The 13,649-nt window shown below is 29.4% G+C and overlaps 1 protein-coding gene across 1 annotated transcript in view; it reads left to right on the top strand.

Moving 5' to 3' along the window:
* LOC140055295 (low-density lipoprotein receptor-related protein 4-like) overlaps positions 1 to 13,649 on the top strand; it is a 45,307-nt gene that overhangs the window by 8,784 nt on the left and 22,874 nt on the right. Inside the window, exons 2-11 of the mRNA XM_072100596.1 lie at positions 768 to 917; positions 5,947 to 6,063; positions 7,274 to 7,390; positions 7,748 to 7,864; positions 9,801 to 9,923; positions 10,840 to 10,962; positions 11,420 to 11,536; positions 12,078 to 12,203; positions 12,875 to 13,015; positions 13,359 to 13,484. Of these exons, the coding sequence (XP_071956697.1) occupies positions 768 to 917; positions 5,947 to 6,063; positions 7,274 to 7,390; positions 7,748 to 7,864; positions 9,801 to 9,923; positions 10,840 to 10,962; positions 11,420 to 11,536; positions 12,078 to 12,203; positions 12,875 to 13,015; positions 13,359 to 13,484 (1,257 nt within the window). The remainder of the gene's footprint in view (positions 1 to 767; positions 918 to 5,946; positions 6,064 to 7,273; positions 7,391 to 7,747; positions 7,865 to 9,800; positions 9,924 to 10,839; positions 10,963 to 11,419; positions 11,537 to 12,077; positions 12,204 to 12,874; positions 13,016 to 13,358; positions 13,485 to 13,649) is intronic.

The following is a 13,649-nucleotide window of genomic DNA, read 5'->3' as shown; positions in this document are numbered from 1 at the left end:
AGTAAAGGAAAACCGCTTTAACTCAAAGCTCTATCTGTCAAAGGAAGGAATGTTATGGTGTTTCATACAACAAATCAATCCACTATTAATTATTTAAATAATTGGCTTGATTATCCTACCATGAAGTATTGGTCATTTTAACAATTTTAGTTGTGTAATGTTATTGTTTTTTAAGATTATATATGTATTCAGTGAATAGTTTGTCGATCAGTAGTCGGTTGGCGAAGTGGCATTCGGCAAAACGTCATGCCACCCTCATTAAATTTGTTCTAGATGTTGTTGTATGTTACATTAATTAAAGATATTGTCCTCCCCCCCCCCCCCTAAACAAATAATGTTTTTGTTGAATATTCCATTTTAATGTCTTATAATTGTTATTCACTCTAACCAAAAATTGAATTGAATTGGCCAAAAAATTACTCGGGAAAAATGTAATTTAAAGAAAAGATAGTCAAATTGAAAGTCAATGGATTTTTATTTTAATTAAATTTATCTGTTCATTCTCTGTGTTCGGTTTTTTCCTATGGAAGTGAATAACTTCCATTAAAACTGCAAAATAGCCTATTCGCAGTCTGATTTTATAAATCTAAATTTTTTCATGATTTTGGGGACAATACTATTTAAACAAAAGCCAATAATTTCTTTTTTTATATGATTATATGAAATGATAATATTTCTAACAATAATTTGTTTAATTGGTTATCCGCAACTTTGTGTGCTGATTGTCGACGATCATTTTAACTTTTTTTTTCTTTTGTTTTTTCTAGTTTCTTTTTCAAACCAGTCTCAAGATTGTAACTGTGAAAAAGATGAATTCACATGTGAGTTGGAATCAGGAGATTGTGAGTGTATTGCAGTGCAATGGATCTGTGATGGTGATAAAGACTGTCCTAATGGCCAAGATGAACTTAATTGTGGTAAGTCTGCATATTTAATTGTTGTTTTAACTGTTGACCAACAAATTAGCCAAACAATTAATTAATCATAATGATGTCAAATGATATAACTTTTTTGTAAGCCTTTTACAATTGTCTCACATGGTGTAATTTGAGCACCTGGGTCACACATTCTAATTGGACTTTTTAGCTAGCTGGGTTGAGTTCTATTGTCAGGCAGTAAAAGTAACCATTGGTTAATTTAATTCTGAGGTCTGCTGCTAAAAAATAACCATGTGAATAAATTAACTCCAATTTCCAATAACCGGTTAAATGGCAGTCTTAAAATAACTGTTAAAAACACCCAATCAATTCAATTATTTCTGTGCAACTTTTAGCTGCAACGCAAAATAACGGTTATTTCATTGACAATGACTGATCTTGTGTCAACTACACTGCAGTAACGTTTGAATTGACCGCCAGTAGCCATTGCATTTTGGGGAACTGCTAACGATTTCCGTCGATGACCACCTATTGATTTTAACGGTTATTTAAGGAGATCAAATTTAGCAAAAATAGCAGTCAATATAAAAATTATATTTTTAATCTACTTTTATATAATGATTTATTCGGCGCTATGCTGCAAAAACAGACCCTGAGAGAAGCTGTAGTAGTGGAGCTATAGCTTGGTGGTTAACATGCCTGCCTTTCAATCCCAAGGTCCAGGGTTCAATCCTGACCTAGTGCCAGGGTTGTAACTCATGACTCTTTTGACTCCACTCCCTAAGCCTCAAATGAGACTTAGTTTATAATCATGATAAAATAGTTATACATGTTGGATGCGTATGAAATAAAAAAATGTAAAAAATTGTAACCAGTGTTTGAATTTAACTTTACAAATTAACCGGTAACTCGGTTAATTTGACCAAATTAAATCCAGTGCGATCGAGGCTTTAGTTGAACAAAGTGAGAATTTTCTCATAAAATCCTAACATACTGTATTTCTTGCTTGAAATATTTTTAACCCAAATCAAACAAAGACTCTGTTAACAGATTCGGCGAAGGGAAAATAATTTCCCTTTTAATTTATTTCCAAGTGATTAAGTTTTGATTTTAAAATCAAACAACCAAGTAATTTATAAACTAAAAATTGTTTTTGGTCAAGAAGTAACTGATTTGTTAATAGAGAATACAAAGTTTGTGGTACTTCTTTGTATACTGACTTTTAATTTAACAGTTGACTTGTAATTGCTTCAAGATTAAACTGTTTTGCTCAAAATACTGGTGTACCACAATGAATGCATGAAATACGATTCATGTACATTCTTTCTTTCTTTTTTGTGCAAATACGAAAGTAATGTGGAAAAAAAATTGGTTTACAGATTTCATATCTCTGTTGAAAGCTAAATGTACAACTAACTATTGTAAATTTAAATATTTTTCCAATCTTAGATTATCAGTTACTGATAACAAATACCTCATTAGAATTTTAAAATACTTTTGAAGCTTGACACAATTAACTTTATTCTGCTTGAAGTATATAAATTCTTTAGTTTTTATTGCTTTGTTTGTGTAGCAAAGCAGGATCAATGACTACAGTTAGATAAACCAGTTTTATTTGTTAAAAACTAAAAATCAGCCATGTATACAAAGGACCTACATTTTAACCATGATAAAAACAATCAAATCAATTATTACATGTACAAATAAGACTTGTTTGTTATAATAGTACGGTATAAAATTTTATAGCTTTAAACAATTTCAATTTTAGAAATTAGATCATTGTAATATAAAAACTAGTTTGTGATGATTCTTTACCCCTAAGGGGTTACACATTAAACAAATTTGTTATTACCAGTAAAGTAGTAAATTGTTATGTGGAAACTTTCCCGCAGAGAGAGTGTCTTAAATGATAAGTGCCTGCTGTGTTAAAGTTGTCTTATACCAATGTACAGTCCAGGTAGCTATTTTAAAAACAAGGTCTCAAACAGTTAGAATAAATATCTATATATCTGTGAAACAGTTCAAGAAAGCAGTAGTTTTTATCGTTAATAAGTTGTCTTGTTTGATGATTATAAAACGATTTTGTTTTTTATGCATATCATGTCATATTATACCTAAATACTGTATCAACCATGGATCAACTGTAAATAAAATCTGTTGTGGCTATTTAGGCTACGTTTACGCTTCATTTAAAATTTCATGGGAATCGGATTCCAAATCAAAATTGAAGCTGTAGAATTTGACACTTTTTGCAATGGGTGCAAAATAATGATTTCTTTATGTAACTTATTTACGCTTGTCTTACTATGTAAAGAACCCTAAGTCATTGTATTCCATCCATCAGCCCCAAAAATGGTTGTTTTCAATTTAAAATGTAATATTTAAAAATGTTTATCATATTTCATTTTAATTAATTGTTTAATATTCTTCAAATGTTAAATCTCAGGCTTTTCTTTTCTTACTTTGCTTTTGTATTTCAAGATAAAAAAGAGTCGATTTTTTAAATTTCTTTTTTGGAAAAACATGGTATACCACAACATCTCTAGTGATCAGGAGCCTATATTTGCTATTGAACCAGCTGAATAAAGTAGATTTACTGTTTAGTTGTGTATGCCTTGTTCAATTTGATCATTTTACTTTAGGATTTCTGAGCTTTTGAGTTGAATGCTTGACTTAAGAAAGCTACGCGATTGAATGAGAAGGCGCACAATGAGTTCACATTGCATTTTGTATTAAACAAAACTAGGTATCTAATTTCATTTCTTTTATATTTTGAAAATTATTTTTTTCTATTGAGAATTAGCATAGCGAATAGAATAAAAACTGACTTTATTTCATATGATTGGTTATTAAGTTGTCACTCATATAAACGATTAATTGTATAGTGGCACACTCCACAAGGTTAAATCCATTTGGAGAGCAAAGCCAATCACAAAGGATGGATTTTTAAACAAAACTACAGTACCAGTAATACAAATTCATGATCACTCAAAAGATACGATAGTTTAAATGGTTCTTTACCCAGGTTGCAAACGAATGATTTATACATTTATCTGTTTGTATACTATACTGTGAAGGTGCAGATCTACGATATTGGTAAAAAAAGCGTTTTTCCTTTAAAAAGGAAGAGCCCTCTAAAATTGTGTCTGTTATAAAAATATTATTTTTATTACACTTTATGTTTCTGTTATTGCCGCTAGCTGAGGTGTATTCATATTTAATGTACAAATGCTTTTGATTTTTAACCTAATGAAAGATGCCTAATTACGGAAGATTCCCACCTGTTGTACCGCTGTCTCATACCTTTGTTTATCCTCAACACATTTTAGTAATCTTTTAGTAAATGTCGATGTGATTTTGTTTTTCCACCTGGCGTAGGTTTTGGCTATGTTTAGATTAACTGATGACACTATTGTCTGAACACACTTTCAATTCGCCGATTTTACAACTTCGTGTAAAGGCTTTATGCCATTGTTTATCTTATTATTATCATTGTGTAATATTACAGTTTTCAGTACATTGACCTGATGTAATATACATATTTCTTTTCCATACTTTTTTATATCACACAGTCAGTTTTATACACATTCACAACAAAATATATATAGAAAATAAATTATAACTTATAAGCCGAGTTCTTTCAGGACCTGCCCAGTGTCTTGTTGTGTGCTAGTCATGATTTGCTCTTTAGCTGCTGTGCACCTGTATATAATCTTATTCTGCATTATGTATGAAAATTAGGATGACAACGTACAGTATATTGAAAAATTGTAGCCTATTGCTCATACAGAAATAGTTTTATATATTCAATTATCGTAGGACAGGGTAGGATATAATTATATGGTTACCGTGCAACCAGAAGTGTTTAACCGGCACCATGGTGTTCATTATTGGTATTTAGTTTCAGTTATATATTTATAGGGAATGTCTTGGTTTTACTATAGTTCTACTTTAATTGTCTTATTTTATGTGTATTCTACAATAATAAGTATAATATGAAAATTGGTTTGACAGCAGCGCTCATACAATTTATCTAAATGTGTGCCATTTATTTTAACTGTATTAGTTGAAATGCTTTTTGAGTGATCGTTATTCTATATGGACATGCTACATTGCTTCTGAGTGATCAGTTTTATGACGAATAAAAAACACATTAACCTTAAATATTACAAGCATACTTTCCAAAACTTTAATGATTTTCTTAATTCTCAATGGTGGCATGATTATTTTGAATCCAGTAATCTAGTATGATATGTAGTACACAATGGCTGTTGAATTTTTATCATTAAATTAGCATACAAATGGGAAACTTGCCAGTCCTTTTTTTAACTAAGAACCAAAGTTGGACAATTTGAATACTGAATACCTATTTATCATAAATCAGGTGGGCCTTTTAATAGGCCCACAGTTTATTCATGTGGTCATGAATTCTTGCATGTCATCAAGGTGTCAAAGTATATTCAAACGTGCTGCTGTCTCTAATATTCAGAATAATCTTCATTTTTCTAACAAATTTAATTTTAATAGTCCTAATACTAAACTATAATTTTAATCCATAGAAAAATATCAAATTGGAGAATAAAACCAATTTTTCAATAACGATCATGCAAAAACAATGTCCCAAGATGCTAACTAATTTGAAAGATGCTGTTCTTAAGCTATAACTTGTATCCGAATCTGGGTCGGGTTGCTACTACAGTATCGAGAGACGTAACATATTTTTGATATTTAAAGAACTGAAATCACTTTTTCATAAAAACTTACATGTTAAGGAAAATGGTTTTTAAAAAAGAGGAACGTGCTATTTACCATTATTTTTACTTCAAGTTAAATTGGATTGATCCTTTGTTTTAAAAAATTAAAACAAAAATATATTACCTATTAACTGTAATTATATTTATTAAAAAAATACCAGAAATTTATAAGAATGCCGGAGATCATTTATTCTCAGCATAGGAGAATCAAACACAGTTAGTTCGCTGTAAATTTTATAAATCTATCTAGTTCCCAAACCTTCATAGATCCAGATAGTAAGATTTACTTTCACTTTAAAAATTTGTATTTTCAGAATCTTCAACATGTTCCTCAAACCAGATAGCGTGTGCAAATGGCAAGTGTATATCCAAAAGCTGGCAGTGTGATTTAGACAATGATTGTGGAGATGCAAGTGATGAAATCGGATGTGGTTAGTTACATGATTTGAAATCAACTTTTTTCTAGTTGGAAATTTTAAGTGGCTATTCATTAAACCAAGGCAATCTGACATCAGGATGCTAAGCTTAGAAAATCAAAGGCTTTATCTGTGCCTGCGACACGATCAGTTCTACGCCCCTTAACAGACACTGTGTATCATGAAGAATATGTATATTGTACAGTACTGTTGGTATTTGTCGCAACAAGACATAAGATCAAAGGACTCTTGGCAAGGCGAGCTCAGTTTGCTGTTAAGATTGCCTTGATTTGGCGCATGCCAAATCAAATCATTGCATATTCAGTAGAAATTTATATTAAATTTTTTAAATGTATGTTTGGAATCCATTCCCAACTTTTGTTAAATAGTTTGTTTTATAATAGCTTTCAAAATAAAGTATCTACTGGTAACTGTACATTTATTCATTCATGTGGAAAACATTGTCAACATGTTTACGATTAGCAGAGAATGAAGGTTTCAGGTTCTTGTGTGTAAAGCACTGAGAATAAAAGACCCAGCAAACAATACCAAGATCAAAGGCACTTAACAAATTTAAATAGAAAACGGGTATTTGGTGGTCACCTAAACTCATACATATTGTTTACAGTTCACTTTTCACTGGTGGCATTTGAACCAATTAGGGATTTAAAGAATTGATCTGTTCTAATTAATACAATCAGAGAAATGTGAACAGATTCTTAAGGTTATACAATTCAACATTGTTTGGTATTCCTTCTAGAGAGGTCTGATAACAAAACATTCATCAATTGTACGTTTCTTATCATTTCTTACAGGTATATATGAATAAATATTTGGTACACTGAATGAATAGAATGATTTCTATTTTTTTTAAATAAAAAAAAATTGCAAATTAAGTCTATAAAAAGAATACTAAAAAAATTAATGAAATTTGTAAATGTTGACAAAATGGTTATTTTTATTTTGAAATGCAATATTGATTATAAAACATACTTTTAAATAGTATATAAATCTTTAGCCATTTGCATAAATTATTATAAATTAATATTTATCTATAGAAATTATCTAACATAATGAACGGTACTTGCTTATTTCATTGCTAATAAACATTTTAAATTGATAATTCTTTTCTTACTTTAATACCTTACCTATCCTACTCCATGTCATTGCTGTCATGCAATGACTATTGTTTTCCATTCTCATCTCAATCTCTTTTTCTTTTCAGATGAGGTAAATTGTGAAGGATCTAACAAGTTCAGATGTGATAATAAGAATTGTATATATAACAGGTGGGTTTGCGATGGAGATAATGACTGTGGAGACTCATCAGATGAAGTTTGCAGTAAGTGTTATTCAATAGATATTAATACATAAAACATAGTAATAATGATTGAATTGTAAGTCACTGTATAGTAGCCTCTTTTTTTAAAAAGTGTTCAAATTTAAAAAATAGTGACATAGGCTGAAGTGTGGCACAAATAACCCCTTTTTCACAAAATCATCCTAAATCAATGTTGGCAATTGAGGTTTTATTAATTAAATAATCTTACATTAAATATAGCCATGTATAAATTTTATAAATTCATAGGCTATTATATATATATATATAGAATTCAATTATTTTGCTAGGTAATTATATTTTTTTAAATTGTGCAAATCATGTATAATTATCTTATTTATACTTTGTTTTGGTGATTAGATGCACGTACATGTTCAGCATTAGAGTTTGCATGTGAATCAGGCGGTTGCATACCTGCTGATTGGCGCTGTGATGGCGACAGGGATTGTAGTGATGGTTATGATGAGGTTGAATGTCGTAAGTTTTCTTCACACTTTATTTACATGTTATGTACAGTACAGATGAATGAGTGAATTTATTGAATTATCCTTTTAGGTGGCAATCTTGTTATTCTGTTATGGATTGAATAATAAAACATTGGGTTTTTTTTAGTGAAAAGAATTGATTATAAAATACTATCAACTGTCAGTTTAAGGAAAATCTTGATACATATTTGTTAAGCAATGACACTTAATTTCATTTTGCATGTCAAAATCTGCAAGTTGATGGTTTCACTGTTTTATATACACAAAATGACTAACGGTGTTTTCATTCACTCCTCATTTATTAGTACATTATGATTGCATTAAATACTCAGAGTAACATTATTGTGGTGACATATCTCTAAAGCAAATAGGTAGGCTATTCAATGATGAGTAAATCAAACTGCATTGCATTTTATAAAAATTAGTTCAGACCTATTATTGATTATTATTAGAAATGTGAAAATATATATTCTTTTATTATACTTTCAAATTAATTTGCTATATAATGTTTAAAAAAAAAATGTTAGAACAAAATCTTATTTGTGTGTGTGTGTTACTTCATCAGTACAACAACAAAAATTCAGTGAATTATTATTTCAAAAATTAATGTAATAAACATATACATATTGATTATTGTATGTGTTTTAATTTTGAAATCAATCCTCTTATTATGTATAATTTGTTGTATTATAAATACCTTTAAGAAGAATCTTTGTGTAACATAAAATTTAAAAAAAAATGTACATACATATTTATTACAGAGAATTTTATTAAAAGTGGGATAAACCCACGCAAGACAAAAAAAATGTTTCTCTAAAACAATAGGTAGAAAAAAAACTGAGAAAGGAAATTAGATTTTAAAGCTTAACAAATTAAAACTGATTGTCATATAAAACTGTAATTGAGAAAGTACATGGTCAGTGAATTGCATCCCTCATGTATCGTGTGTCGGTCAAGAAAAAAAAAAACCTTTTATAATATCATACTGTAAAGCACCATTGATAATGATATGGTTGATACATGTTATGAGGAATGAAATGAACTTTTTAGATAGTTTACAGATGTTCAACTATCAAAAGTGCACTTGACATTGTACTTGTTTAACCTCATGCTTAAAATCAAGGCACTGGTGAAATTGTTAATATACTTTCGTTTCCATTAAGAAAGAAAATGTATGATAATTTTGATAGTAAAATAGTTAAGATAGTATAAAAATTGTTATTATTGTTTTCTCTGTTTCTATTTATCTGCTTATCCAAAGATCTTGGAACCATATTATTTCAAAAATATTATTTCTTGTTAGTTGAAATTTGTCCTCACAAAAGAATAGGTCTAACTTTTTTTCTGTTTTCAAACCCAAATATTCTGGTCTCAGTTACCCAAAAACCTTCATGGAGAAATTTTAACTGCAACATAGAGTAGTTAGCATTCTTAATTTGACCTCACCTTAGAACTGGGAGTGCGGTAAACGGCGTGAACATTTGTCAACTTTTTTTCTGGTTTTGAACTGTTCATGAATCATTGGTGTTTTTAATAGAAACAACTTCTATGATGCAAGAAAATAGACACATTGGGACAGACAGGCTTGTTTACAAGGATTTCCGAGTACTGTCATTCCCACTTGGGACCAAACTGTACAGCACCAACAAATAGTGAACAATTGCACAGATTTATAAACTACTAATAAAATGAAATCCATAACGTTTAGTGATGGGTTACAAGTCATGAATGGTCAGAATGATCTACTCTCTAGTTAAAAACGATTTGATTCTCTTGAATAATTTGTACAATACTTATAATTCTCAAATTGTACAATGTAGGCCTTACACAAGTATAAAAAAAATCTTTTAATTTTCAACATCATAGTACCCATACATTTTGTAACATATTTCAAAATTAATTTAACTTGAATTTTTTTTTACTTCCAGCAATTCATATTATTCCATGTAGCGAAGGCCAATTCTTATGTCATACTGGTGTTTGTATTCTTGAAGGATATGTCTGTGATGGAGAAAAGGACTGTACAGATGGCAGCGATGAGTTACGTTGTAGTAAGTTAATTTTATATTATAGTACAATATATGACTACAATACAACTTGGTCTAGAGCGGCAATAACGATCTGACTCGCTAATAGCAATATTGCTGTGTAATAGTTAAATATATGTGTGTTTGTTTATGTGTTTTGTCCAATTTCAAAACTAATTATCTAAACCGAACGTTTTATTTTGAATTCCTATTACCTAAAATAAGTGCCTAGTTTCTTTAAATTGATGAATGTTTCCTCTTTAATTTTATGCTTAGCATATTTAGTAGAAATCTTTGGGGAGTCTGTTCTTACTCTAATCTTATTAACTTTACTAGGCTCACAAGTAATTCTGATAATAAAACATCAACTATGATTGTATATGTCAAGTCAAGTCCTATATTTTGTTTGAAAAAAAAATTAAATTGATGATCTGCATACATAGAAATATCATATATGAATATTTTTAGTTTATGGGCTTTGCATAAAAATCAAAAGGATCAACCATGTGGAATTCTAAAGTTCTCTATCTCTCTATTTTATGGAACGAAATGTTTGAAAGGATGTTCTCTCCGTCATATTTATCAACTATAGGCCAATCTGTAATGATGAGTCTTATTGTAAATTTAAATTAACAAACACTTAACACATTAGAAATACGTCCACTACAAGACAACTACATTGCTCATCAAAACATTATTCCACATGGTTTTAGTGATCTTTCAACCTAATTCTTTTGTAATTGACTTAATTTATTACCAAAGTTTTGTAATATTTTCAATTTTCTTTCTTTTTTTTGGTTGTATTTTTGTTGTATTTGTTTATTGTACCAAATTCTATACATAAGTATTGAAAAGAATGAAAATGTTTGTTATAGGTCAGAAAACAAAAAATAGCTGTCATAGGTTTCTTTAAATATATGTTGTGTTTTATTCACAAAAGGCACAAATGTTCAGTCATGCAGTATAAGTGAATTTATGTGCAATGATCGTACCTGTATTAATCAACAATGGAAGTGTGATGGAGATTATGATTGTGATGACCAATCCGATGAACTAGACTGTCGTAAGTTATATTTACAGTTTCTGATTTCTATCATGTATTTTTGCATATAATAAATACAAATTTACTTTATGTTGAGCACATATTTAACATTTTTCAAAAATTCACCATGAAGATATTTATAAACAATAAATATTAAAAACTGTCCCAGGAACTGTATGATCATTCACCTAAATTTCAAGAGGGTAAGAATGAGCTTTCTTAATGGGGCCATCAACAATGATGACAAATGACAACAAAGAATAATACAAATTTCAAATAAAGAAAAAGGTATTTACAATTAAAAAAATTAAAATGTATTCCTAAAAAGTAAAATTTCTTATGTTTGGTTTTAAAAATTCATAAAAGTTTGTGATAAATTTTTGATATTATATATTTATATTAATATATTGATTGTCATTCATTTAGCAAGGTCTGATTTGAAGCAATGATTCAGTATACTTCTTTATTTCTTTAATAGCTTCTAGTACATGCAGTGCAGAGCAGTTTCAATGTACATCAGGAAGGTGTATCACAATGAGTTGGAGGTGTGATGGTGATTCAGATTGCTCAGATGATAGTGATGAGGACAATTGCAGTAAGTTGAAATTAATATATAGTTCTTTTAAATATTTTGATTTAATAAATAGACATGAGATATTTTAAGTGCTATAGATTATTGTTATTTCCAGAACTGTGTTCTGTTATAAAATATAATAAATATAGTATGTTTTTGTATTTAAATAGTGTATGTAAAAAAGTACATTGGAACACATAACTTCTTGTTTTGTTGCTTCATATTGCTTAGGTGTATTTAGTGTACTCAATATAAAATTTAATTGTGCAAATATGAATTGAATGTAACAATTGAGATCTATTGATTTCTTTATTTGTACATTTTCTTCTTTTTTTAAGTTGTAAAGTATTGTATAAATAATGTAATTTTTAATAATGTTTAATAAATCCAAAAGTTGATTTTGTATATACCTATGTACGTCAATGCAGCATATACAGGGTAAACTTTGCACTGATAATACAACTTAAATGTTAAGAAGGGTCTTTAATAATAATAATTCATTAGAAATAAGAATTTTACAACATTTTGTACAACTTTTTTTTTTCTACTTTTCGTTTAACAGCAAACAGTAGCTGCCTTGCCAACCAATTCCGTTGTGCTAATAATGATTGCATATCACTGCATAAAGTCTGTGATGGTGTAGATGACTGTAACGATGCTAGTGATGAAGCATCTATCAATACATGTAGTAAGTCAAAAATTTCATTTACAGTATCTCAAAATTCAGAGACTCCACTCCACAGTAATTAAAAGTAAGTATATTAATATACTACTGGTAAGGTCAAGGTATAACTTTGCACTGACTACTACCGTATCTGCATTATGTGAGTATGCTTCTGTTTGTGTTTGATCCAAAAATGAACGGGGTAATAATATGTACAGAACATTAGGCAACTTTACAAATCCACAGTATTTTGATTAATATTACTGTTAACCTGAATTTTTATTTTGTATATACGTTAATTGGATTTTATTGTAAATATTGCTTTTATAAAGACTTGTTTAGTCATAGTGGCCTAGGTTGTTTTTTTTTTCCTGACATGTTTTTAATGTTTTTATTTGGTCAAATAAAAAAATGATATAAAATTTATTAATTTGTTTACATTAATAGTCTGATTTATATCAGATAATATTACTTGATTAAAATCTAGGAGAATGATGATTGATTGATGTTACTGTCTGTCAGTTTTGTAACGTGATAAATGATAACAAATAAGGGTTTACATATCATACATACATAACTGTCGTTAATGTTATATGCTTTTGTTTTGTGCAGTATTCATCATTAAATTGTTTTTTAAATTACCTTGTTGTCGAAGGATAATACTATCTTTATACTGTATTATTATTTTTCTGTAGATAATATTGATGTTAATTATAGCTCATGTGATGAAATTGAAGGCATTTGTGACCAAATTTGTACAAAAATAGAAGACGCAGGTGTGCGTTGCACATGTTACAATGGTTACTATCTCAAAGATGATGGTAGGAATTGTACAGGTAATCATTTCATTGATAATCATTTTTTTGCTGTAGTTTCTGCAAAAGTAGTGCATCACAGACTATTCAATAATTTGAGGCACAATAAAACAATTTGAGATAATAGGGAAAAATAATAGAAACTAGTTTACTCTGGCCTAACACGTTGGGAATAATAAATTTTTTTGTGTAGAATGTTGAGTTGCAGATGCTTGATTACAAATTATTTTTATTGCGAGAGAGTAAGAACGCTTAATATGGATATAACAAAAGTTCTATGTTTATTTATTTATAGCCGTTTCTATTCTTATTATTTGACTAAATTATATAAATAAATTATATTATTTTTGCATTTTTTCCATAGATGTAAATGAGTGTTTGATTGATGGGACTTGCAGTCAGATATGTACAAACACAGACGGTTCATTTAAATGCTCCTGTATTGATGGCTACGAGTTGAGACCAGATGGTAAAACATGTAAAGCTCTTGGTAAGAACCTTGTATAAAGTTTTATACTGTGCTGCTTGTCATTGTTGTAAAGAATTCGATCCAACTCGGCCCTAAACCGTCTCGGCCAAAGTCAAGTCGGCCCCACGTCAAGTCGGCCCCAAGTCAAGTAGGCCCCAAATCAACTCGGCCCCACATCAACACGGC

Source organism: Antedon mediterranea, chromosome 7 (genome assembly GCF_964355755.1).
Source record: "Antedon mediterranea chromosome 7, ecAntMedi1.1, whole genome shotgun sequence".
Taxonomy (NCBI): Eukaryota; Metazoa; Echinodermata; class Crinoidea; order Comatulida; family Antedonidae; genus Antedon; species Antedon mediterranea.
The sequence above is the reverse complement of the archived record's forward strand: the minus strand, read 5'-3'. Positions and strand labels throughout refer to the sequence as shown.